The sequence below is a fragment of the Meleagris gallopavo genome, chromosome 16, assembly GCF_905368555.1.
Source record: "Meleagris gallopavo chromosome 16, MGAL_WU_HG_1.1, whole genome shotgun sequence".
Taxonomy (NCBI): Eukaryota; Metazoa; Chordata; class Aves; order Galliformes; family Phasianidae; genus Meleagris; species Meleagris gallopavo.
Window position 1 is genome coordinate 3360538 of NC_139419.1, and position 26645 is coordinate 3387182.

The window sequence follows — 26645 nt, forward strand, 5'->3', positions numbered from 1 at the left end:
CCTGAAAAAAAAATTTCCTATTTGGTCTTAGAAACAAGGATTAGAATCCAGGGACTCCAACTGCTAATCCTTCCTATTACAGACCAGGCACAATGCTTTGCAGTATTATAGTTAAACAAGCAATTAACTACTTCTACTATACGACGATGAGTCAAACTACATAACATGACCAGAAACATTTGAGGTCTTGGGATTAGAGGACAGAATCAGAACTAAATCTGGACCTCTGGTACTTACCTACTATATTACAGGCACAAAGCCTTGCTTAGATACTTAACTGAAAGAAAACACCTACATAATTCACCCTGCTATGAATCCAGAACGGGATGTTATTTAAGCTATATGAAGTTGGCAAGTTAATGATCCTTGAAGTTATTATGACATCTTATGCCAAATTAAACCCATTTCAGAATTCTAACATAACTAAGATAACAAAATCTTACTGTAATTTAAGAACAAACAAGTGGAAAATTTAAGTGAAAGCTAGGTTATACAGCACTATCACTCCTGTATAATATCCCCAAACACCCAAAAAAATGGGTAAAAGAAAGGCATTTTCCAGAGTCTTCCCACATTTAAGGCTTCAGAGTCTCTTAGTATTTGAAATATTACTGGAAGTGTTCCATGCAATTCCCTGAACAGGGATCTAAAAATAACTATAGACACAGTAGTAAGTTTTCATCTGTATTTGCAAGCCCCTTACATCTTGCTCAGGAACCACTACTTCCTACCTATGCTGACTTTTAGAAGGAGCCAATACACATTAATACACATTAAACAGTTTCACGACTGTAGAGAACATCAATAATAATAATTAAATTGACAGTCCAGTGGTGGATCATGAGTATATCCTGCACATTAACTGCATTAAAATGGATTCCTTTTGCAACCTCCTTGCATTGCCTCACTCTCTTCTGTAAGAAGGTAAACTATCTGTGAACACAAAGGTCAGAAACCAGTCTGGTTGCATTTGAATAAATGGGCACAGTTGCCTCAACTGCTAGTACGTTTTGGAGTTCAGAGTAAATAGCCCCATCAATCCTGAGGAGACGAGAAGATAATCCGTACCACTGGAGTAGTTCAAGAGCTCTTGAAATACAAAGTTAGACTAGAAAGACTTGGTATTCTGAAGAGAAAGAGCAAGAGAAATTCAATTTAAGATACTGCTTTGACTAAGAGTATTTAGGATGGAGATAAAACAATATGCATATTTAAAAATCCCAATCTAAAAGTAAAATGTCATTGTTTTTGTAACATATCAATGAAACCAGATGATTGGCTTTTCAAATCTGCTCATTTTTAATACGAGCTCTGTGACAGTGCTAGCACATGACATGCAACTGGTTCTAATCGTGATTTAAGTATCACCTACTTGCACGAGGAGCTCTATTTAGCCCATCTTTACCCACCTTGTTAACAGAGACCTCCCTTCCCTTTGTATGCTTGGTTCTAGACAAAACAAAGAGAATGGCTTCTCATTCTCCCACTGGAAAAAAAAAAATAAAACAACCACCACCATCTGGACAACATGATACTTACGTTGGCCTTGGTCTCCACATTTTATGACGTTGTAGGAACTTGCATTATTATGGGTGCAAAAAAAACCTTTCAGCTTATTTTAGTACATGCACCTGAACTCAGAATTCCAAAATACTTGTCACAGGCTCAAACTGAGGAAGTTCCCTCCCTTCCAGCTAAAGTATACCTGTGATCTCAAGTCCCTTACTATGAGGAAGCACTCAGAATTTGTCTCCACCTGCTGGGAAGGAAGAATTAACACCCAGCTGCCCGAGCCACCGCAGGCAACCTCGAAAGATCAAAATGCTACAGGACATTTTCAGACATACGATAAATGTGTTCCTTTCCAGCATACAGACAGAAAATGCGGTAGGATAATGAGGGCGAGGGAGAAAAGAGAAGAATCACATACTGATTACAAAGGAATTCCTATTCTAGTAGTTAAAAAGGAGGACAGAGACGTGACAATGTAGCAAACACAATGAACCTTTTGTCCCCGGACAATTTGGCTTGCATACAAGGAACAGAGGAACTTAGGGCGGTGGGGACAGACTTGGGGGGGAGAGGCTGAGGTTTGTGAAAGGAAAGTGAAATTGGTTGGTCTGCTTTAAGAAAGACAGGGGAAAAAAAAAAAAAGGCAGAAAAGCACCCTGTCATTGTAGAATCCACCCACTCGTTTCTAAAAGGCTCAAAGACCCAGACAGGGATTTACAGCCAGCACTTCTAGGCTGAAGCAGAAAACACTCAAATGCCCAGAGGCAGCTTCTGCGGTCCCAGAGCAGCAGCTTTCAGATTGTACGGCTATGGTCGGAGCCATTTTCTTTCAACAAGTTTCCTGCTGCTGAGTCAGTCCTCTCGCTCAGTTACAGCCCATCGGAAGACACCTGTATTGCTGTAATCCTCAGCTGCTGACAACCAACCAAAACGTTTTCTATTTTTAAGCAAAGCTACACAACTTGCTGATGAAATAAATTTCAAAAACAGACCAGTAAAATCCTCTGGCTTAGAAGTCAGGACAGCATTGACTAGAGGAGTAACTGCTGGAGCCAAAGTAATGCAATAGTAAAAAGAAGTGATGTCCAGTTGACTCTGAAGCCGTGGTGAAGAGAACACGAATGCTGAGCAGGGTCGTCAATCCTGAACGTTTCTGGACAACGTTTGAAACCACAGTAATGTAAAGCTTTAAACTTGAGAAGACTTTGAAACTAGGAGAAGGATAATAAATACAGTTCAAACCAAGCATATTCCATTAAATAGCTTACTTTAAATAAGAAAAGTATTGCTGATTCAGAGGTTCTCTTCAGCCTTAGCTAAAATCAGTTCAGAAAATAATTATTTTCTTGGAGTTTGCTAAATCTGGCATTTATTTATTTACATGAATCTATTTCCAGGGAGGGTTTAAACTAAATTAAGGTATAGGTTTATATACACTATATGCAATTATAAATGAGGCATCTCCCTAAACTATCTGCCTTCTGCAAACAGTTTAGCAGTTTTAAACTTCCTAAAAAACATAAAACCAAAACAACAAAACCTGTCCTGGTTCTAACCCCCACGCACTTGGGCTGTCAGAGCTTTGCTGGGTCTAGAAGCAAGGCCAAGAACAGGTTCAAGTTATTAAAATCTCAAGTTCGTTTAGCAATCAATCTAAAACTAGTATTTGTATCCTTGAGAACAACCTATGTTATTAAAAAATAAATATATATATATATAAAATTTAGAAATGAAGGTGTTTTATAATCCAGAGATGCAGCCTGCAAAGTAAAGGAATGGCACTTGGGAATTTCGGGATGTTACTGCCACTGATGCACGAAGCAGGACTGAGCTACCAGCAGTGTTCTACAGTACACACTCGCTCTCTCTGCTTTGATAAGCTCACAGCTCTGGTGCTGCAGCAGTTTCAGTTACCCTAGTAACGCTAAGCAGGTCAAATGAATGCCATCCAAAGAGACGTACGATAGATGCTGAAGATGAGGATACATTAAATGATCACTTGCATGCCTCTATGCTTCATTTTTGCAGAGCTTTTTTATTTTTATTTTTTGGTATTTCCTGTTTAATCCCGCTCTCAAAGCCAGAGAATGCAGAGGTAGGCCTACTGATCTTGGAATGCTATTTATTCAACAAGCTAGACTTCCCCCCACCCCTGTTTGATGTAATTGTATTGCTATCCAGAATAAGGATGAATATCCTACATGATCCCAATCTGAATTTCTCCATAAAAATGAAACTCATGCTTGATCACAGAGTTGCTGAGAAAAAAGAAAAAAATTAATAGGCAACTGATGCAATTATTGCTCATTATACTGGATTCTCTTAGTAGTTGTCTCATGTTAAATGCAAGTCCCCCATGGCATGAACCAGCTTTTTATTCCACATTTGAACACAGCAGAACAGCAAAGGCCTGATCTGTTTCTACAGATGCTAGGAATTATGAACCAAACTCCCTCCTTCACACGGCACACCCCCCTTCTATGCCCAGTGTAGTAACATGCAAGTTGTTTTTTAGCCTAAGGAAACAACATTTCACCTTGTCATTTTACTCATTCTTCAGCTATTTTCAAGGTACTTCAAGAAACAGGTTTCAAAGATACACAGTAAGACTCAAACAGGTATCTGAATAGTGGAGATGGATGAAGATCTAAGGTCTGCATCATGAGTTGAACTACACTACTAAACACTGGAGAAGCCACAAGAAGTAATAGCATGAAAAAACAAGGAGACTCTCATCACTACAAATTTTTCTAGTTTTTCCATAGTCTCATCAAGTTTCTGTGTAAGGGTCTAAGGGAGACTATTCAGATGCATGTTTTAGGCTCTATATCTAGTAAGATGACACTTATAACATATCCAGGAATAGGCAATCTCACCTTCAGCTGTCTTTAAGAAATGCTGAATCCAGTCTGTGGACTGGAAACAAAGAATTCTATCTGCAGATTAAGCCGTTATTGATACTCTAAAATCACAAAGATTTATCATAAAAAAAATCATCCAGTGTCATCCTCTAAGAACCAATAACAGAGACACCACGTTGCACGGATCACTACTTTGTTTCACTGAAAAGGAAATGGAAATAAATGAAAAAGCCATCTCCATCTTGGACACAGGAATAAAAAGGAGTGGATTATGAACAGCTGTCAGAAACACATTCCACACCAGGAGTTCAGTTATTCTGGTGCTAGAGCATGAAAACCTAATAACAAGAAAGCAAGGAAGATTGCACATTTTTCAAGCTCACTGTCATCTCTCAGTTGCTTCCCCAAATTTCACTTGCAGACGTCAGGATGAAAAGAAACAGTCAAACAGCAGCAGCCAGAATGGGTGGTGTATTCACTTCAAAAGATCTGCATGCAGGAACAGTTTGCCAGTATCAATACAGTGCAAGCTGGCAGGACTGGAAAGTTACAAATTAAGCGTGCCTTCATCAGCGACCTACTATGAACAGAACTACTGAGCTGCTAAAATATTTTTAGTTCAACCAATTCCTGCCTTTTTTGGTTCCTCTTGCTCTTCCAGTTTATCCAGTCGTGCACTTTTCCACTCCCTCTCGCTGCCATGTAGTTTTTCAAGTTTGGCTCCAATCGCCACTTGTTCCTGCTGCTGAAGCGCTCAGATTTACAGCATAACTACAAACAGCTCACATGGTGGCTAAACTCTGCACGTAGCAAGCCATCTTTCAACTGTGGAGATATTTATACAGCAGGGAAGTTTCTTCCCCTCCCACCAGGAGAAGGGCTGTACTCACCAGCTGATACTCGCTCCGACGGCTGAAGGCTTCCTTGATTCCTGAGTCCCTCCACAGGGCGCACAGTGCAGGTACGTACAGCTGGAACGTGGCAGGCTCGATGGGCATTCCAGCTTTGTTTTCAAAAGCCATCAAAAACATTCCGTGCTTCTCATTCTCCGTGTACTGCCAAGGGATTCCCAGTTTGTCCCGTGCATCAACCAGAACCCTGCAGCCCTAAAGAATAATTTGGATATGAAAGTCAGTGATGAAGAGATTGAAGTGGAAAAGAACAAGGACTCAGAGGTGCCTGAATTTCAGGGTTTTTTTTTGTTTTGTTTTGTTTTTCTTTTAAACACTACTCTGATGGGACTGAACTCAGGAGGGAATCATGAGCATTGCTTATTGTACCATCCCACCAGAAAGAAGATAGAGCAAGCTTGCTCAGATAAGCAAACTAGCCACAATGTATTTCTTAACATGGAAAAAAATATTAGCAGCAGAACAAAGACTATTACCAACAGATTAAAAATAGAAGTACACATCAAATACACAGAGTGCCCAGGAACTGACTTAGTTTCTTATCTGTGGCAAAAATCCAAAAAGACTGAGGTTAAATAACTTTGAAACTTCAGCCTTGAATCTAACACACCTGTTCTTAATAGCTTCAGATGGACAACATTTATTTCCCAGTAGTATGAATCATTTTAATAATGGATAAGTCTTAAAGGTAGCTTAGCATCTTCAGCAGCATTTAACTCACAAGCAAAAATCTGTGGGTTATATTAAACAACCACTTATTGTGCTGATCTTTTGGGGTAGCATTTTATGAAAATAAACTGTAATATAAAGCAACAGTATTGAAGTTGTCTCCAAAGCTATGCACATGAACCTGCACATCACTGAGACCGATTGTTGTTCTGTGTACTTCAAGCTACCAAGGCAGCAAGCATGTTTTCTCAACCCTTGAAGCTTTTGTGTCTCCCACCCTTTAACAGCACCACAAAGCAGGAGCAGTAACTTCTCCAGTGGAAGTTGAAGACTGGGGAGGGAAATGCTGAGCAACTCAGTCTGTCACAAAACAGGATCTCAAAACAAAGCACCTCAGCTGTCATCGTCCGAGGAGCGCTCCTGAAGCGCAGCCACCCAAAAATGTAAATACTTCATTCTCCAGCGTTTGTTACTTTCTTTTTATTAAGTAGAGAACAGATCTTGACAGTACCAAGAAAACTGAATACACTTATCAACTTCTAGTGTAAGTCCCAGATGCCCAGTGACTCTGCTGCACAGCCTAAAAGCCCACTCCCATTCCTAGTTACAGAATGCATTGCTTTATTAGCAGAAATCCTTCCAATTGCTTTATTTGAATGACATAAGTGCAAACCTGAAGGAAAAAAGCAACACATCCAAGATTCTATGAACTGGAGATACCCACATTACATCTCTTGACATTAGATTTTTCTGCAAGCTGCACAGCAGCCACCCGTGTACAGCTCGAAGTCAGCACCAGTTCCCTTCAGCCCCAGCTGAGCATTTCACAATTCCTTCCTTCCAGAAACTTTGTCATAACCAGGACAGATAGGAGAACTGCTATTTCTTGATACCTGAACACCAGGCTCATTTCTGTGTAGGGAGAAGTTGTATTTATGGACACAAATGGTTAACTGGGCTCTGCCAGCACACAGGGCTCAGCTCTGACCTCTCACCAGCTCCAGTTCCCTGCAGCCATCCTCGGCTCAGCCCCAGCTTTTCCATCCTCAGCCTTCTGATGGATTTAACCCTCACCAGCTCACAGCTACTGCAGTTCCCTACAGGCAAATCAAGCAAACGATGGCAAGAACTCTCAGTTGCTGCTAAGATGAAGTGGTATTTGGAGTTCAGACTTGATGCCTTTCCCCATACTGTCGCTTTGCCTTTTACTGCTCCCACCGGAGACGTGCAGGATCTCCAGAGACTGTTGTTAAGGAAAGTTCCACCATTTGTTTGGAAAAAAACACAGAAGAGAATTTTAATCACGGGTGTAGAGACTGCTCCGGTCCCAGAATAGTTACTTATCTGCTGGCTGCAGCTTCTTGGCAAAGCAGGTCTGAATGTCCATCGGGCAAGAGAAGGAACAGATCTCCCAGCTCCTGTGTGAGTGTGTTAACTACCTCAAGGTTACCTGTGGGGAGCATGCACTGCCTTCCTGTGCCTGCTAGAGATGGAGGAAGGGCTGCCACCAAACCACGTGCGCAGCCTGGCCTGGGGTGAGCTGGCAGTCAGACAGGGGCATCAGCAGAACACAGACGTGCAGAAACACACAGCAGGTCAATTTTAAACATGGAATGAAGATCAGAAATGGAACATGGTTAGCAGAAGTGGGGCCCTATGGATAACCACAGGAACAGCGTTTCTCTAGTCAGGATGCTTACAACACGCCAGCTTTTAAAACTACCAGCTAAAATGTCTCACAAGTAGAAGCCTGACAAAAGCAGCATAGCCAATGTTTCTTCCCCCCATCTCTTGGTGGTTAAATATATTTGTCACTCAACAAGATTCCCCAGTAAGATTAAACTAAATCTAATATTGCAGCATCTTCCCCAAACTATAAATGCTACGGGCAGGTGTCAGAAAGATGAGGAGAAACAGAGAAATCTCCAAAACGAAGTAATCCTTACCTCAAAAGCCTGGGGTGCAAGCTGTCACAGGAAAGGTTTCCTCATTCTGTTTCCACTACAGCACCCATTTCACACTAAGCCTTCCCAACACTCTGACATTCTTACTGATTTTCTACCACTAAGGAAACCCCCAATTCTCTCTTCCATTCAGAATACTAAATATTGTCAATTGCTGTAATGTTTTCAAAACTGGAATACAGAAAAAAAGTGGCAAAAGCTTTTGATATGAACTTCTGAACAGCTCAGCTGAGCTAAAAGTTCCGTGCTGCAGAACAGACATGGAACAAGCACAGGTGGAAAGAACTCTACTCCACAGATAAGGATGCTGTCAAACACTAGAAGGAGGCAAAACAGCAGCATACAAGAATGGTAGAGAGGAAAAACAAGAAGGTTCTCTGCCCTATTCCTTCCCTAGCAATTTTTAAACACATTCAAGTCACTGTACAATGCATGTAACATGAATGGAAATAGGTCAGAACCAAAAAGGTGCAGGGGAATTGTGATGTGATCTATCTCACGAAGTATCTTACACAGAATGAGATACTAAACAGAAATCTATAGCTTTGATGGAACTAAGGCATGGCATACCAGAAATCTATAGAGAGTAAAAACTATTTACAGAAAAGAAATAAAGAGATTATTTGTTTTTATCCCTTCACTGCACAAGTACTTGTGTACAGCAACACAGCTGAGTTCAATGACAAGGAGGGATTTCTCCTATACACCCCATAATGAGACTAACTCAGTTACAAGAGGATGCTGGCCAGAAGTATAAATGGACTCACAGACCAACCAAGATAATTTCACAGAGGAAGGCCCCAAGAGGACGATTTGATTACATTCCAGATGCAACTCCTGGCTCACGAAGTTTCCAAAACCAAAGGCTGGTAGAGAAGCCCACAGCATCACACTGCCCCGTTCTCGTACCCAACTGTTTGTGTCAGAGACAGAGCTCCAAAGCACTGGCCTGATGGAGCACAGCCGTCAAAGGCACTGAGCACAATGTTTGCTGCCCATCAGCAGCACAAAGGCCTTATGAGCATTTCCCCAAATGCTTACAAGTAGGACTGAAATATATTTTTTCTCCTTCTCTAAGTTATTTTGTGGGATTATAAGAAAGGCTAATTTCACTTGAAACCAGTGGTACTTGGCAATACATGAAGAGAACAGCTGCAGTACGTAAGAAGCAACTTGACTTAGGAATATCTTACATCAGTATTTATCACCACTTAAAACACAACACTCATTTCTTAAATTATTCACCTGTTCCCGTACTTGAAGGCTTCTCTCTCCTAGAAATCCCACACCTTTTGCCAGATGGTCCAACTCAAAGCTGGGTGAAGGCAGCACGGCTGAGCACCAAACAGGCAGTGCAAGCAATAGGTCTGGGGAAGATATGTTCATAAAGGAGGGCCAGATTCATCTGCACCCAAACCTACAGCCAGGCAATGCTGGCTATTTATTATAGCCAAAGGTCTGGAGATAACTTGCAAAATAGAGCTGGTATACAAATAGAGAAGTCTTCTACACTGATTTTTCTTTTTTCAATCATTTTATGAACTACTGTTGTGTATTTCATACACAACGCACACAATATTACAGCAGATGCTGAAAGCTGTTACTATCAACATACTGCTCAACCTCACACCAAAGCCCTCGATGTCCAGCAACCAAACCACTCACAGGAATGGTTGTTGTAAGTGAAATGCAGGTCACTGCTTAATACCTGATTGCGAGGCTCCAAATCAGAGCTAATAGGTAACACTGCCCTTCCCTATGGCTTTGCACCATCATTAACACTGCGGGCAACAGGAGATCAAAACACCTTTCTCACTGTGCGTGCTCCTCCTTGCTGTTGACAAAGAACTGACAGCATCTGAGGATGATAATTCATAGCAACTCATACAGGGCTGAGCTAAGAGGAGAGCTCCCACCTTGGTCTGATATTTCTGCTGTGCCCTTATCCATGTGGAAGCAGCAGAAGGTGGTGTAGCTGCAGCAGAACAGAGCCAGGAAGGCTGCTCCAAAAATCTGCAGCAGCTCTGTGAGTGCCAGCATGAGAGAACAGAACTGCATGGCAGAGATGGAGCTGGCTTTTCAGCAGCACTGCTCACTGGCAAATAAAGATGATAAAATGTAACCTATGTGTATTTTTAGAAAACAGCTCTTTACGTTCTAAAAGAAGACATTTTCAAATGCATGTTTTAAAAATAAAGTTGTCAGGGTTTGGAGATATGGTCACATGCACTTTTTTTATTGCCAACTAGAGCACTGGGCTGAAGGAGATCTATTACCAAAAAAGCTAATTGCAAGACTGTCAAATTCGCACAGCATGGTCTCATAAAGGCACTAATGATGTTTTAATTTGATCTATGTCCTTGGAAGTTCATCCTCAAACAGCAGAAAGGAACCCAATGCCACTAAGGAGGGGGTTTCATGCTACAGAGCAGTTCATCTAACAGCCAAGCACCACCAGAAGGGACATTCTTCCTGGTGCTGTGGTTCCACCCTCTGCCCTCTGAAGGCTTTGTCATTACTTTGAGCCTGCAAATAAACACCGTGAACATTAAGGAACATTTGGATCAGCCACTGAATCTCTGAACTAGGAGCAGCAATGTCTGCTTGGCTGGCAATTCTGGGAAGAACCCTTATCTTTGACCAAATGCAGCCAAATGATGCTAAATGCACAAGAAACAGTATTCTAGATGTATGCCTGGCTTGCAACCAGGCACAAAGCAATGAGATGTCACCTGAGGTGACAACTAGCATAGGACCTTAAAATAAATTCCAAGGGCAGTGATTCCAGAACGACCCCACCAGGTTTCTCCTCTTCCTGAGACTATCACAACAGCCTCTAGTTCATACTGTCAGCAGGGCTGAAGACACATCTGGGTTCCAGAAGCATCCTCACAGGATTCTGTAAGACAACAACTGCTGCAGCACCCAGCAAGGAAAGCCATGTAAGTAAAGGAAACTCACATGAGAACTCTACAGGCAATGAATCCTACATTTTCCTCTGTCTATAATTTTTATTGAGCTTCTTAAAGTAACATATGCTAGTTTGCCTTTGCTCTAAAGTCGCCTTGTCAACATTGATAGTAGCAGAATTTTCTTTGCCAATACTGTTTCCAAGAGAATTACATAAATATACTGAAGTATACTGAAACAACTGAATATAACACAAGCTCCCAAATTTAGTCACTCAAGTGACTGAAGTTTTGTCTGGAAAACATCAAAGTATTTGTCTGCAGTATCCAGGGACAACTCATGTTCTGCAAGACTAATGACTACATCACAAGAGCATTGTAAGCTCTATTTTGGAGCAATAATGAATATTTATCCTTACCATTGCTCCTCTCCACTGCCCACCATGATGAAGACAGATTGCTTTCTCTGAGCCCAATTAAAAGATACCCTAAAATGTGCAGAGACCACCAGAGCTGTTGGAATTCAGATGAAAGAAATCCCAAACACACAAAGTGGAAATTAAGTATTTCACTGACCAAATGGACCTGGAACAAAAAGGCCAAGACAACTCCCAAGTTTCGGGTTTTTATTTTTCCATCAATGCTTTTATGAATATTATTTTTCTTATTAAAATAACCACCAAACAGTAAATGCTTAGAGCAAAGATAATCAAATTTAAATACCAGCTCTAACACGGAGCTTTAGCACTCGTACGTTAAATTTAATGGAAAAGCTCCTAATTAGCCACAGTTCCTGCAACATATTCTCCTTGGCATTCTTTCACAAGATGCTGTCCCAGTGGAGATGAGATGGGTACTGTCCTGCAACGAACTGCTCGAGTACAGCCAGATTCCCACCTCGAAGCAACAAGCTGTGCCATGAGCATCCCCTCCTAACGGGCTAGCAAGTTCGTTTCCATGCAAACCCAAGGAAAGATGGGTTTGTAAGTGAAACGCAGGTCACTGCTTAATACCCCCAGTTTAAAGAGTTACAGGAATTCAAATAGAGGAAAGAGAGAGCTCCCCTCAGTTGCAGGCTGGTAGGAGAAATATATCAGCAGTATAAACACAGTATTTTTTCCTCTGCTCACAGCCTGTGCTTGACTGAAACTAAAAAGTTGCAAGAAAAAAAAAAAAAAAAGGTTTCCATATGGTAACTTGGTAACAGCAAGGCCACTCACACCTGAAACAATGAAGCAGCAACAGTCCAGGTTTTAATACCAGCTGCAGAAGCCCAAACCACCTCTTAAAACGAGCTTCATTTGGGCTGCTCATTTGGCCAGCTTTCTGCTCCTCAGCCTCGAGCTGTGGAGGAGCACGCTCTCAGGTTTGCCCACACACACTGCAATTCAGAAGTGCCCAATGTCTGTCCTCGGGGAGCTTTCACCTTCCGAATCTTGGGTCGTTTTCCCCAGGCAGAGCCCACAAGTGAAGTCACACATCATTTCCTGAGCAGTCCCCTCTGCAGCTCTGGGCTCCTCGATCTGGCAGCTAGTCATTGTGATCCAGGCCACGGACAACAAGAGAACTCTCATGGATGTACGAAGCTTTGAGCTGTCCTTCCCAATTTCAACACAGAAACTAACAAAATCAGGGAAAAAAATTAAAAAAAAAATAATCAACAGATGATGCTTCAGGCTTTTATAAACCAATTTCCCCCCTGCTCCTTCAGATTGGGATCTCCCAGACAAGCTGCTGCAAGTGCTGCTCGGGTGCTTGTGGATTAATTATTTTCTTACGCAGCTAAGCTGGGTTTTTTCAAGCAGCATGATATTCTCATACTTGAAACAAAAAAACATTTAGACAAGGAGCATCAGAGCCATGATTCATCAACTCCCTGACTTCTTTAGCTGTTATCAAAGGAAGTAAATAAAGTAGTAAGGCTACCCCAGCTATTTTGAAGGGTACAGAAAGCTCACTCCCCCAGTTACAGCTAGAAAGCACTGCCACAACACCCCCACAGCACCACCGACCACTTCTTTCTTACATTTGAAACCTCAGGTACATAACAGCTTTCTGAGTGGCTCTGTTCAACCAGGAGCTGCCTGAGCTCATGCTGCAGCACAGCCCCACACTACCTTCCCCTGCCCAACCTTCCCTGCCCGGTGGGTGTGCTCAGCTGTGCAGGCTGTGTGCTCCTAGCTCAGCATTAACACTGCAGCTTTTCACTTCCATCATCAAAAAGCTTCAAAAAGTTACTTTGAAACTTAGCCTCGATTAACAAGCAAAACCCTAGTTAACCGATGACTATTTACCTTAAACCAAAGCAAAACTAATGTATTTGAAGACTAGCCCACAAATGCCAGAAAAAGCTAGCGAGGCCCTGAACTATCACCTGTACTAAATGGAAAAGTAAATGCTGTATCACAGATTTACTTAGTTTTAGCATTTTGTTTCTAACTAGGGTTTCCCGAAGAGGGGGGATGAGAAACAGGGAGAACAGGGTAAGGAAAGAACTCGACATCAGACATATCAGAAAAAAGCAAGAAGCTAACAACTCAGCGCAAAGAAGCAGCCGACACTAACGTCAGTTCGTACTGCACACCATTATTTTCGGGGAGGTTTCAGGTTCTGTTCTCCAAACCAGTTCCTTTGGTTTCCAGAAGCTGTGCAGGCTGCATAATGCCCTGCAAAAAGCACTTCAGAAATACCAAGTGCTGCTGAGAGATCAGTAATCCTCCCTCCTTCAGAGCGAAGTTCAGTCACGGTTGGAAAACGAAAATTGACCATTTAATCCCAGAGATTTACACTGCATTTCTAACTCAGATCTCAGTGCTGCAGAAGCTTAACAGAACCATGATTAGACAATGCTGAGAACTGAATGCAAAAAGGGGTACGGCTGCTGCAGCTGTATTCCACAACGTCAAATAGATTTTTATGCTATTCTACACGATCGTTTTCATTTCACAATGTCCACATGTTGTATTATAAGAATTCATCTTCCCTTTTAAGTTGGATGCGCAGCGATCTCCGCTCCATTTGTGTTAATGGAGGAGCATTCTAGTCTGAACTTCCTGAAACGGGAAATAACTCCTAGTCTAAACACCATTATAGAAACAACAGCAATCAGATTCACTTGACAATTTACACCGTCGAAGCAGCAAAATTAATTCACTTGGAACAATTTAAGCTTTTTCACTGAAGGAACAAAAAAAAAGCAATATAATTAAGTTTTATACAGTTGCTCTAAGCTAAACTTGTCAAAACTCTGTCAAAATGCCTATTTCAAAAGCCCTGCAACATACCCATCTTGGTATATGGCTTCTTCCTGAAGATTATGGCCTGGTTTCACTGTGTTATTATGTCTCTTTCAGTTTAGCAAAAGAGAAACAGCACACTCACTACCTTTTCCAGCCTCAGACCTTCTCATCAGAAAACTGTTTCTGCTGGTTGCTCTTCTCCCTTCTGCATGCTCTTCCCTGTTCCCAAGCTATTCCCCAAAAGCTTATGGGTGAAGCATAAACTGTGTTCCTATCAAGAGCTACCTGTGCCATCCATAGAAACTAAAAAAGGAAGAGTTAAGGAGCTGCTGTAGCTACAAGGTTAGCCCAACCTAACACTCCTAAACCACGATCTGCAAGGCCCAGAAGGTGTTCCATTAAAGCACATTACCTCCCTTTAAAAATACTTCCAAGCTTTTCTTTGATTAATAGGAGGCTTAAAAGCATAATCAGCTGACAACATTCCATCAAACATTGTAAGTACTGGTCTTGGAATCAGAACACCAAAACTGCTACCTTGAGGATCAGGATTCTACTCCGGTTCTGTAAATGTGCCCAAAGCCATCCAGCAGACAAGTGTTTCAAGTGTGTAATGCAGCTTCCTCTACTAAAAGATGGGAATGCTTCTAAGCACACTGAACACTACCGTAGAACGCTCTCTATATTCTGTATATATAAAATACTGTAACATTTTACTCAAATTAGTATTGCTCATAACAGCTTGAAGAATCTCTTTAAGGTTCTTCTGTTTTCACAAGTCTCTTCCTGACAGCACCAAAACAAGCACGATGCCCTGTAGGATGAGGTTCCTTATTTCTAGGTATGGAGCTAATAACTTGTACCAATCTTTGTGCTCACCTAACTTCAATGAAAGAAAAGAACTTAAATACCAAACGTCCTGTAATACGTGTGCACGCTCATGTAACACACAACGTGCTTCCAGAAACCGACTAAGAAAGTAAAGGAAAAGAAAATCAGTCGATAGTTTTCCTGTTCAACAACAGAAGCAAAAGTTCTTGATGGAACAGTGAGAATCTTAAAAGCAAGAATCATTGTGTGTGTGTGTGTGTGTGTGTGTGTGTGTGTGCAGTTAGGTACGTATGTATCTACTATTCAAAACATATCTGAAATTTCAAAAGTAACTGTTTTATCCTTAATTTACACAGCTCCCTTTACTTAAGTTTTCCGTGAAATATGACAGAGCTTCACAAATCCATGTCCACCTAAGAATGGAGTTGGTCTTACAGAAAAGCTACAGACAGGAAAGCAGCTGTTCTTTTAGAGAGCTTATGAAGATGAAGTGAGACTCATTACTAAGCGAGCTGCTTTATGCATCTTTCACACTTTTCTGAAATATGAGAACTTCTACCTGCACAGGGCACCAAAGACTGCTCCCAGAAATTAGCCAAGGTTGTTTTCCCTTAATTGCAGAACAAGGGCTCTACTTGTAGGCTTTACCAGCAGCCTCGGTATTCTCCAGCCACTAAAGGAATGTGCCAGAGCAGAACCTGCCCAAGCACCAAACAAAACTTGCTCAGAAAGATCCCAGAACAAAGTTAGACAGCCGTGCTGGCTGGCACCTCACGCTGCCCAACTCCAACCACCTGCACCCCCAGTCCTAACAATGAACCACACCGCAGCTATTTGCAGCCACAACACACCCAGGGACCCCTTCCTCATCTAATCGAGGCACACAGCACAGAAACCTCACATCTCCAAACGATAAAATTCCTCCAGCTCGTACTCAGAGGATGCTCTCATAATGTTTGTTCCCAGAGCGCAGACCACACCTATTCCCCTTCTCCACGTTTCCACAAAGCTCTCCTCAATCCCCTTCGCAGGGAACTTTCCTTGAGCCCTTTTTGTTGGCTTTTTTTCTTTTCCATCGAGGTTTTCCCGCAGTGCCAGGCGGGCACACAAAGGCCCCCGCCCCGCACGCACCTGCGCGCACTGCCAACCCCGCCGGCCGCCCAGAGCCCGGCTGTCACAGCGGGGTGAGCCTGCGGTGCCCCTCCCGCCTCTCACCTTGAGGATGTTCTCGTAGATGGTGGCCCGGAACTCCAACAGCGCCTTCTGGTCGAACTCTCTGCCGTGGATGATCCGCATCTGTTTGAGAAAAGTGGACTTGCCGCTCTCCCCGGCTCCCAGCAGCAGGATTTTAACCAGGCGCCTCACGGCCCTCCGTTCCCGGGCCAGCATCGCGTCGATCTCCCGGCTCCTCCGCCTCGCCTCCCGCTCCGCATCGCGGCTCCGCTCCTTGCCCTCCCGCCTCGGCTGCTCTCGGCCCGTGGCCTCGGCCGGCAGCAGGCAGCGGCTCAGGGTTCGCACCACGCCGGACATGGCGGCCGCGCGACGGGAGCGCTCACGAAGCCGCCGAGACCCCGGGCGGCTCCGCCAGCATCGGGCGGAGGCCGCCGAGACGCCGGGACCCGGCAGGAGGAGGAGCGGCCGGGGGCTAAGGGCCGGGACCGCCCATTCCCCTCGGCTCGGAGGCGGCGGGTGCGGCCGGCCGGGGGGAGGGGTGGCGGCGGGGCGCGGCCCTCAGGCCCTGCCCGGGGAGGGGGCTCCGCCGCCCGGCTCCGGGCTGAGGGAAGCGCCGCGGGGCCGGGGAGCGGAGGGAGGGTGCCCACGAGCGCCCGGGCCCGGGTTCGGTCGGCGGCGACCGCCTCCGATCCCGCTGAGGCGCGACGGGGCGGGGGCGCGGCGGAGCCCCCGGCCCCTACAGTCAGGGAGCGCCGCCGCCGCCGCCTTGCGGAAGGAGGTGCCAGCTCGGCCCCACCCCCCGCTGGAGCCGCGTCTGATTGGATAGCGGTAGTGTCGCTCAAAACTACACGCTTTCCATTGGACAAGCCGCCATGAAGGGCGGGGTTGAGTGAGCGACGGGGCTCAGGGCGGGCAGCGCCAGGAGGAACAGGGAGGGGAGGGGCGGAGCTGGCCGATGGAAGGCGGAGCGAGCTGAGGGCCAACCAGTCAGAGGCGGGAGGCCGGGCACCGGCAGCGCTGTGATTTCTGGGGGGCGGGGCCTGCGCTGCTGTGCGAGCAGCGAGGGGCGTGGCCGCAGCCGCGGGGCGTGACGTCGAGGTGTGACGTCAGATTGCATCACGCGCAGGGATTAAAGTACCGAAGTACACGTGTGAATGAAAATCCCCTCTGTTGCCTGATTAGGTATTGGAGAAAAAAAAACAATACGTGTTTGTAATCAGCTGGCCTGTTGTTATCAGGCAGTGACAGAAGCCTAGCACGTGTCCTCGTTTCCACTGGGCTTTGTGGCTCTCATTGATTTTATACTTTTGGCTCTGCTTCAAATATTTTGTATCATAAACTCCCAATCCAGCTGAAGCTGCCCTGCCCTGCCAAGCCTTCAGGTCCTCATACAGCACTGAGGGAAAATACCAGAGCAGTGGGACTTCATAGAACATTAGGACTGTTCAGAAGCATTATTATACCACAAAAGATCAGGAAATCACAGGTTTGGATCCAAACAGAGCAAAGAAAACCCTTCCGGGAAGTGAGTGTCAGGGTGATTGTGAGAGTTGCAAGCATTTCCACAAAGAGCAAATCCTTTTCTTCTTACTAAGAGAGAGGGTTTAAAATCTCCTTCACGTTATTGCAGGAGTCGGGAGAACAGCACAGGGCACTCAGTCGTGAGCCACTCATCACAGCACAGGAACTTCTATCAGAAGGCTCTTTGCCAGGATTCCACGTTGGGACTCAGCAGCAGCTCATCCCGTGTAAAAATACTGCTGTAATTCACGAGTCTACCCGCTGGATGTCGGCATTGCCCTACAGGAAAGCAATCAGGCCGGGAGGATGCGAACAAATCAACCCCCAAATCTCCCCAGTCTTTAGGCCTGATTTGGGAACAGCTGAGCACTCAGGAGTCCCGCTGGAATCTGCAGATGCTAAACTGCCTGCAAATCAGGCCCTCTGTGACTGTGAAGAAGCGCTCAGATTGGTGTTTCTGATTAGCTCCCTTACTCTGTACCACCAGCTTTGTCTGCGCCCTGCTTGAGGTCCTCTTCAGACTTCTGAGGTTCTAAAGGGTTTTGACAGAGAATTCAAACAACTCCGAAGCCCAGCTCCCACAACAGGCCCGCTTTGTCTGTAAGTGGGACCGAAATTATAGTACACAATAAACTCATCAGAAAAATCAGTTACCATACATCCTCAGCTCTATGCATTCATCCGTGAAAGCTGCCATCAGCAGCTCACATCTAATTGTTAGAAGGCCCACCCCTCCCTCTTTCCCCTGGAGCACTGTTGTTGCTACCAGGACAAAATAATTTTGTTTACTACTGCAGAGCTGCAGCAGCACTCTGCTGAGGGCTGGGATGAACCTCACAAATGCTGTGGTGCTCCCTGCTGAGTTTCTGCAGTTGTTTTGTTATGAGCCTAAGCAGCAGGTGTAAGCACCCATGTAAGAGCTTGGAAGAGAGGTTTGTGCTCAGCTTCTCTGTTTCTCTATTATATGCCAAGTTCTGTGTTTCAAGATTCCCAGTTCATCTCCCATCTTTGGGTTTATATTGAAAACAATTTATATTGGTACAAAACAGAATAAAATAATGTTTCATTTTTCTATTCCTTCTCTTACTTCCTCAGTTTTACAGGTATACATTTTTCTTATTTCAGTTCTATTTTCCTTTCCCCCGTCTCTGTTTCTTCCTTTTATTCCCCTTCTGTTTCTGTTTTGACTCAGCTAGATGTTAGGAGAGGAAAAAGCAGACTGAAAGATGGAAATAAATAGAGAATTGGAGGCTAGAAAGAGGCAATGAGGGCAACGTGATTTCCATTTCCCCCGTTGGTTGCAAAGCAACTGTATTATGAGCAGAAAAATGGGGAGCTCTTGGGAAAGGGCTGGAGCATGAACTTCTGTGCCCCTGGCCCTGAAAACAAACAGTAGAAGATCAAAGCTGGAAAGTTTTATGGGAACTGGAGAAGCTAGTGGACTGCTCGTACATAAAAACCTTATTTCAGACAGCCGTGACATCTGGACAGCTCGTGCAAATGTATAAGCAGTTATGGAAAAAGCCTCAGCATTGGACTCCAGTCAGTACATCCCATTCTTTTTTTTTTTTTTTTTTTTTTTTTTTTTTTGTGATCTTTGCAGACAGCTGAGAGGAGGCCATGGCCTGATGAACGTCAGCACCAAGTGCAGTGGATGAGGAGGGCTGAGGTGCCTGACCTTGGACCTTTCTCTCAGTTTCAAATGCCACTTGCTTTTACATGCAGACAGGATATATGGATGAAGCCCTTGAAAGCATGCAGAGCTATCTGTTCAGTGTCTTGAAGCTTGTAGTTGACCAACCCCAAATTTCTCCCAAGTTCCCTGGATGATGACTGGCTCTTTACCCAGTCTGCTGTGATTTATACCTTAAAAACTACATTCTGTCCTCTGAATGTGTATTATCAACATCAGTGGAGGAGATACGGTGTGAAGGAGGTATTGCTACCATTTCAACTGAGAATGCACCTAACAGCCCCTACAAGTATTGCAGAACAGAATGTTTGCCCGTACCTGAGACATGGCAGTTGTCTTCCTGAACACTATCAGACACCATCACTGCCGGGAGAAATATTTTGCTCAGCAAAAGTGAGAAGCAAATAAAACAACAGTAAGGATATGCCTACCAGCTTGCAGAAGAGCACCGTGCACAATACCAAACTTTGGGGTTTGGGCAAGAAACCAGTAATCTTAAGACTAACAGCGAGATAAAGCATGCACTAATGGAAACACCTGAGCTGATAAATCACCCACCTTGTCCTTTCTGACCACTCTGCTGAATGAGCAGCTGGAGTCAAAATATTGAACTGTTGTTACCACAGGGCAGTACTCCCAGCTCAGCCTGACTTGTTAAAAGATGCTGGGGCCCTTGAATTGCTCATTGTGCATTCAGATAGCAACACCTGTAGATCTGAAAAAGATTTATGATCCTTTTGCTTCTGCAGATTCTGTTGAGATCGTGACTCTGCGTATCTGAGGAAGTGTGGGAGTTTATATGCACTTCAAGCCCTTACCTAAGCTGGTAGATTTGTAATGTTAAAAGAGCCACGTTCTCACTGCGTTCTCAGAAGTTTTATGTGGCTTTTTCAATGACCACTTCTCTGCACATTCCCCACACTGGAATAAAAAAATAGAGAGGGAGAAACTAAGTGATGATCTGTTGAGGAATGAAACAAAAATACTTTAAATAAATCAACTATTTTCTAGCAACCTCATTAAGTACATGGAAATCTTTCAGGACTAATATATTATATTTTTTACTGCAGGTACTGATACCTTGTCTGGATGTTTTCTGCAACTCTTTATGATCTCTATTGTAATTTGCTCTTTTTCAGCAGTCCCAGTTCTCTGATAAAGTGCGTGCATTCTTTACTCCCAGGAAGTCCATGAAAATTAAGTATGCTTCCCTGAAGATATTCAAAACATACCTGAATGCTTTCCTGTGTAACCTGCTGTAGGTAAACTGCCTTAGCAGGGAGTTGGACTGAGGGATCCCCAGAAGTCCCTTCCAACTCCCTTGATTCTGTGTTTCTGCAATGTCTTAAGAAAAAAATACACTTGATAGGGAATTCGTATCTCAGTGTTTACCTTGTCCCTTTTAACACTGTTTTAATATTCAGTGGTTTGGTTTGGGCCATGCATCCATGTTTTTGACCCAGATTTGCACAAACTCTTTGAGCTTCTGAGCATCATCACCAAGACATTGAAAACAGGGCAAGACAAAGAACTAGGCTCCCACAAACAGCTTTGTCATGGTATTGCTGGATGAAGAATGGGTGACCAAAGAGTGCTTTCAAATTATAATCATTTTAATTCAGTGTTTTCTGGGTTTTAATTGCATTTTCCTCTCCTTTTGCTAGTTCTGCAAGCAGAGAGGCTGCAGAAATTGAAGTTTGTGCTTCTTGTGAGTTCACAAGCATGAGTTCTGTTGCACTGGCCCAACCTCGATACCATCAGGCAGTAAAAATGCCAAACTATGCTGTGAGGCTAAGTATGATTGCTTGTTTTATTAAATTTGTAGCCACTGTGTTTTTCTTTTCTGTGTGATATTTTCATCTTCTGTCCCACAGGGAATACATTACTCATATACATAAAATATGTGAGTCGTGGCACTTGTAGTTAATTTTCACTGTTTTCAGCCTGCTTGACAGTAGCCTGTTCTCCTTCATTACACACCAGCCAACGAGTGGATTAGTTTACTTTCAAAACACAAAACCTCGTGTTAATCCCTAAACAATTAATTATTGAGAGAAGACAAGTGTATTTTTAACCCATGCTGTGACTTTTCTACTTATCTCATGCAAGAAGGCATAATCTATGTAATTCCAGTCATGTCCTACTAAGCATCCACAGGCTCCGAATTCTCAGTGTGAGGTTGTCCTTATCCACATAGGGATGGTGGGTAATCTGGATTTTGTGACTTTGTTAAGATCAGAAAGTGAGGCTCTGCTTGAAGGTGTTTTTCCTCACAGGGCACCTAACGGCCCGTGGGAGCGGAGTGGGGTTCCAGCTGAGTGGGGTACTCAGAAGTCTGGCACTTAGGAAACAACACAGACCCAAGTCTTAAGTTCTGAAGGTGTTTGGACCTCTGATTTTGAGTACAGAAGACCCAAGCAGTAAGTATTATATCCAGCTCAGGCACTCGTTTCATTTAGATGTCTGTTGTGCAATTGCTGGAAAATAAGGCAACGTTAAGAGGTAGGAAAAGGCAAAAAAATCTCAGAAAGTATGAATGCAAAGCCAACCGAAATGGAGCTTCCTGAGAAAAGAGCACAAGTTTTTGCTGCCAAGTTATACACATTTCTTTCTGCATTGTTTTTAAAATTACGTTTCATCTGGTGATGCAGAGCCAAATATCTCCATGGGTAACACGTAGCTCCCCAAACTCGGAGGAAATTAGCAAGCCTTAATAAAATTTATGCATGGCTTGCTACTGCAGTTCCACATCTAAAGGGAAAACAGATGTTCTCTTTAGTTATTCTCTTCATGTCTAAAGAAAGCTGTTGGTTACAGTTGTTTTTAAAAATGCTGCTGCTGCAAAGGTTACAAATGATGCGGTTTTTACAATCCCACTCCAAGGCTGCCTGCTAACCGGGATTGCTGAGGTGATGCTTGCAGATGCTGTGTCACCCACTGACTAGCCTCATATTTCTTAACACCTACACTTTAGGAAGAATAAATAGAACAGAGCCCACAGCATTCACCCAAGCCCGTTAGAAGGTTGAGCCATCCAAGCCCTTTTACTGAATTAACTGCTTCTCAGCCCAGGATGTTTCCAAAGGAAAAGCAGAACGATGAACATCTGAGCGTGCTGTCACCATATCACTCAGTGAGTCTCTCAAGGCTTCAGCTTGAAGAAGGAAAATCTTGCTTCTTCAGCTCGCTCACCTGGCTCCTGTGCTTCCCACATGTTGTGCATTCTGCCCGCATCATCATTTCCCACTGCGCAGTGCAGATGGGCAATCATTTCTCTTTCCATTTTTACACAAATATTTTCAAGATGTGCAAAAACGTTGGCACTCGTAGTAAGTGTTTGCCATCTGAAAGAGATTGCCACTGCAAACAGAGATGCATGCATCCACATATATCTCCTGTTTGTTCTTTATTTTGCAGATGGGCATCAAACACAGAGGCCTTCCACGTGCTAATTCATCGGGCTGTTATTCCTGTTTGCTTCTAAGACATGCTTATTCATTGCTCTCTCAATGGGGGGATCCCAGGTTTCTTTATTCCTCCCAGCTACCAAATGGACATTAACATGAAAAGCAGGTCCCTGTCAACAACAGAAAAAAAAAAGTCCCAAAAGAACAGCAAATGCAATAAATCCTAGCCTTTGGCTTAATATCTTTTCAAAGACTTTATCCAAACAATCCATTTTAGTCTCTGAATATTCATGTTTTTCAGACAATATGAAAAGATAAACACTCACAGCACGCCCCAATGTGACTACGAGCTAATTAAAGAATTATTAGTCTCCAAAAGTGGAGAAGGATGAGATTCTGTCATTTTAAAGAGATGAGAACAAATCATGCAAATCCTGGGTGGAAGGAATGCGGAGAGGAGCTGCCAGGAGCCAACCAGTGGAGTGATCCACATTTCATTCAGACAGTGTTTCAGTGTCCACCTAGAGGAGATTAAGTATCCTATCCTCCCAGAGCAGAGAAGGAGAAACAAATTGGGCATCACAACAAGTGGGGTGGCAGGGAATTAATGAGGAAAGGAAAAATACATTCCGGTTTGAAAAGGGATAAAAAATGAGCAAATGAAGGATCTGAAATATACTGGAAGCATATTGGAACACACCTGAGAAACTGTGCCTGAAGAGTGCTGCCTAGAGAGGCTGTGGCCATGAGGGCTGCACATAAGAGGTGATGCTGGGTGTCGGACCCAAAGGCTCTGCTCAGAGCTGCCATGTGTGGGCAGAGTGCTCCCATGTCCTGTGCTGTGTTACATCTGTGATAACAGAGAGTATGGAAAATGGCAAGGTTGCATAAAGAAATGAAAGGACCTTCAGTTTCTAAAAAAGCAGGTTTTTAGAACACCTGCAGGAATTGCTCCACTACTCTCATAATTTGCCTCTCGGAGTTGTGCAGAGTCAGAGTGACAGATTTTGATGCTAAGAAAAGAAAATTAGTAGAAACCACAAGAAACAAAAAAAGGGTGAACTTCTATACTGCCACACACTAAGTGATTGCCATTAATGATTTAATAGTAGAGCTCAATTAAATGAGTACGAGATACTGACAAATGCCAGCTTCAGCCTGGTATCGTAGGAACTCCTGAGTATGGATTCTGTAAAGCAGAAAGAACTCTCAAAAGCAATAAGCCATTATCTTTTTCTGTCCAAGACAGAGGTTAAATGTGTCGGGGCACATGCCTCTGCAGTGCCAATGAAGATCAATTCCAACCTGAGAGCCACAGGCTCCAGACATGACAACACCATGTCCCTACATGAAGCTGCTGCTTTCCACTAGAGTTAAAGCCACGGGGACAGGTGTGTGGGGGATATGTATCGCCTTGCAGTAGGCAAAGTCCTGGCTGTCAGCTGGTGGCTGATGTATGACCTCTGTGTGAACAGCTCAGGCCCTGCTGTGTGCAGCTCCGGATCTGCTGACATCCCATTCTGCCAAGAATGCATCACTCGCCAATTGCTGCCTGAGAGGAAAGGCCTATGCGTGAGCAAACACATGAACACGGCCTCTGGCTGAACGTTTAATTAATGCTTAAGCGATTTTGTGCCACCAGTGAACATCAGCTTTCAGTGTATATCAACATTCCTCATTTTGGGTAAGAGCTGGGAGTGCTATTTCAACGTCACGCTCAGATAGCATCGCTGCATTCAGATATCATCTGATGATGAAAGAGCACAGTGTGTGGTCAGCCACCATCCCAGTAATTTAGGAGCGAGCACAGAAAGGAGCGCTGGCTTCTGCCTGTCTCTGTGTTCGTTATTTATGCACCGTGTCATTTTGATCTTGTTGTTTGCTTGTAGCTTTGGGCTGACGGTTCCCCGATCCCAAAGGCAGTTCAGGCCCTGACATAAAGCAGGAGAACAATGCACAGCTCCTGTAAAACAACAGGGCTCCCCCCGCTGCTGTCAGAATGCAGGGATTAGATGCAGAATAATGCAGTCCCTGATCAAACCTGCAGCTGTAATTCAACCTCTGGACAGTGCTGATGCCATAAATTCGTGAAGAAAGTGCAGCTCAAGCGATTTGTGAACAAGAGCTGGTGAGTTCAATTGAATTACAGTTGTGGGAGCAGCCGGGATCCCCCTGCATGGAATCATTACTAATGAGAGACAGAGAGTGATTACTTACAATTTTAATGAAATTGAATTTTAATTTATAACCTTGGCTAGAAGAAAAGGAGGAAGAAACATACAGTGAATATTTGTGGGTGACAGGGAAAGCACAGCCTGAAACCAAAGTAAACAGAAGGAGGATGCATTCTCCTGAAGAGACAAGATATTTTATCTTCAAAAATATATTCATTTTTTAGCAAATGGTTGTGATACAGTGAGCACTGAAGAAAACCATTCTCTGTCACAGTTCGGGTGATGAAAGAGCTCCGAAAGAAAAGGCACAAATCTGTTTTCTGCAATTCATTTATGATGCTCAGAAGAAAGGGAACTGTTGAGCTGACTCTGAAGCCATCACAGCCCATTGTTTTGGCACAAAATCAGCAGAACGGGAACTGCAGGCACTGCTGACATATTCTAATCAAACAATCACATCCCATCACACGGAACCCTTTCTGAGCAAGTTTTCCAACCTCAGCATGGTGTACTTATTCTCTCTTGGAAGTAAAAGCATAATTAACACTAAATACTGGTTTAAGAGTTGTTGTGTTTCCTGCTGTTCCCCTTACTGAGGTATCACTGTACTATTTTAATATCCTTTTTAATGCAGCAGTTTCAACAGGGACTACGCTAAGGCATAGGCAGGTTAAGAAAGTGATGCAGAGTTCATCTCAGATATGGAAATGTGAAGAGAAAGGTCAAAAATGAAAAAGGTCTGGGAGGGACACAGACTGGGTGAGGAATGGAGTCCTCAAGGCTCACAACACAGCCACGCAAGTCCTGCAACTCGTAATTTGCATCTGCAATTCTGTAGGGGAGATGTGGGGCATGCAGCGAGGGCCGCACAAATCACGAAGGACAGGAGAGGTGCTGAAAAATGCTCTGGCTTTTGGCTTTACATTTATTTTACAGAAGGTAAATCAATATCTCCTCACCCCAGTGCACTCGTGTCATATGGCTTTCGGTTACGAGGTGACCAGGGCTTGAACATGACTTTCCTGGACTGAAAACAGCTCAATCCATAGGGATTTTTCTACCGAATGTCTAAAGCATGGCATTACCTCACATCAAGAGAAGATGGGACTCAACCTGGTACTTTATTGTACAACTGTGGAATCAGTGGACAGAAATCACTAATGTTAATATAAGAAAACATGCAAATCGAGTGGGAATTTCAATATTATTTTGTTAAAAGGAAGAGCATTAACATGAGATATCTGTACAGGGGAGGATATTCGAAGGGGCAGGGGAGTTCTACTGAAAAAAGCATTGTAAAAAAGGTGGCTGCTGACGAAGGGTCATTCTCTTCTTAAATTGATTTCACACCTAAGTGTATTGTCATGCACATTCACACACAGCCACAGTACCTAATAGATTCTGCAAACCGAAGCTGTATTACTTTACCACTGGGGGGAGACGTGAATCTTTTGAAACGCTGTAAAACTCCTGCCAGAAATGCACTTCAGCAAGAAAAGGTGAAAAAATAATCTTAAGAAATACAGCGGCTGAATTTGATACAGGCTGAGCACCGTAAATCACGGGTTCCAATAACAATGGGAATACAGCACGAGTAAAGCAGTGCCAGATTAACCAAAATACTCTGTGTTTCTACTCTGATCAATACTGAATCTCACCCAGGTGCCCGGATTTAGCCCAGCTTGAGCACAACACCAGTGTCAGTCTGTTCTTTCCCCCTCTTCCTCTCCCTCCCATCACTCATGCTGTGCCTGCAGAAACCCATTTGCAATGCTAAAGTC

At 43.8% G+C, this 26645-nt stretch overlaps 1 protein-coding gene across 1 annotated transcript in view; it reads right to left on the reverse strand.

Annotated features, from left to right (window-relative positions):
- GNA12 (G protein subunit alpha 12) overlaps positions 1-16858 on the reverse strand; it is a 37368-nt gene extending 20510 nt beyond the window's left edge. The window contains exons 1-2 of the mRNA XM_010719633.3: positions 16112-16858; positions 5264-5479 (exon numbers count right to left, since the gene is read on the reverse strand). Of these exons, the coding sequence (XP_010717935.3) occupies positions 5264-5479; positions 16112-16426 (531 nt within the window). The 5' untranslated portion in view covers positions 16427-16858. The remainder of the gene's footprint in view (positions 1-5263; positions 5480-16111) is intronic.
- Between the last annotated feature and the right edge of the window lie 9787 nt (positions 16859-26645).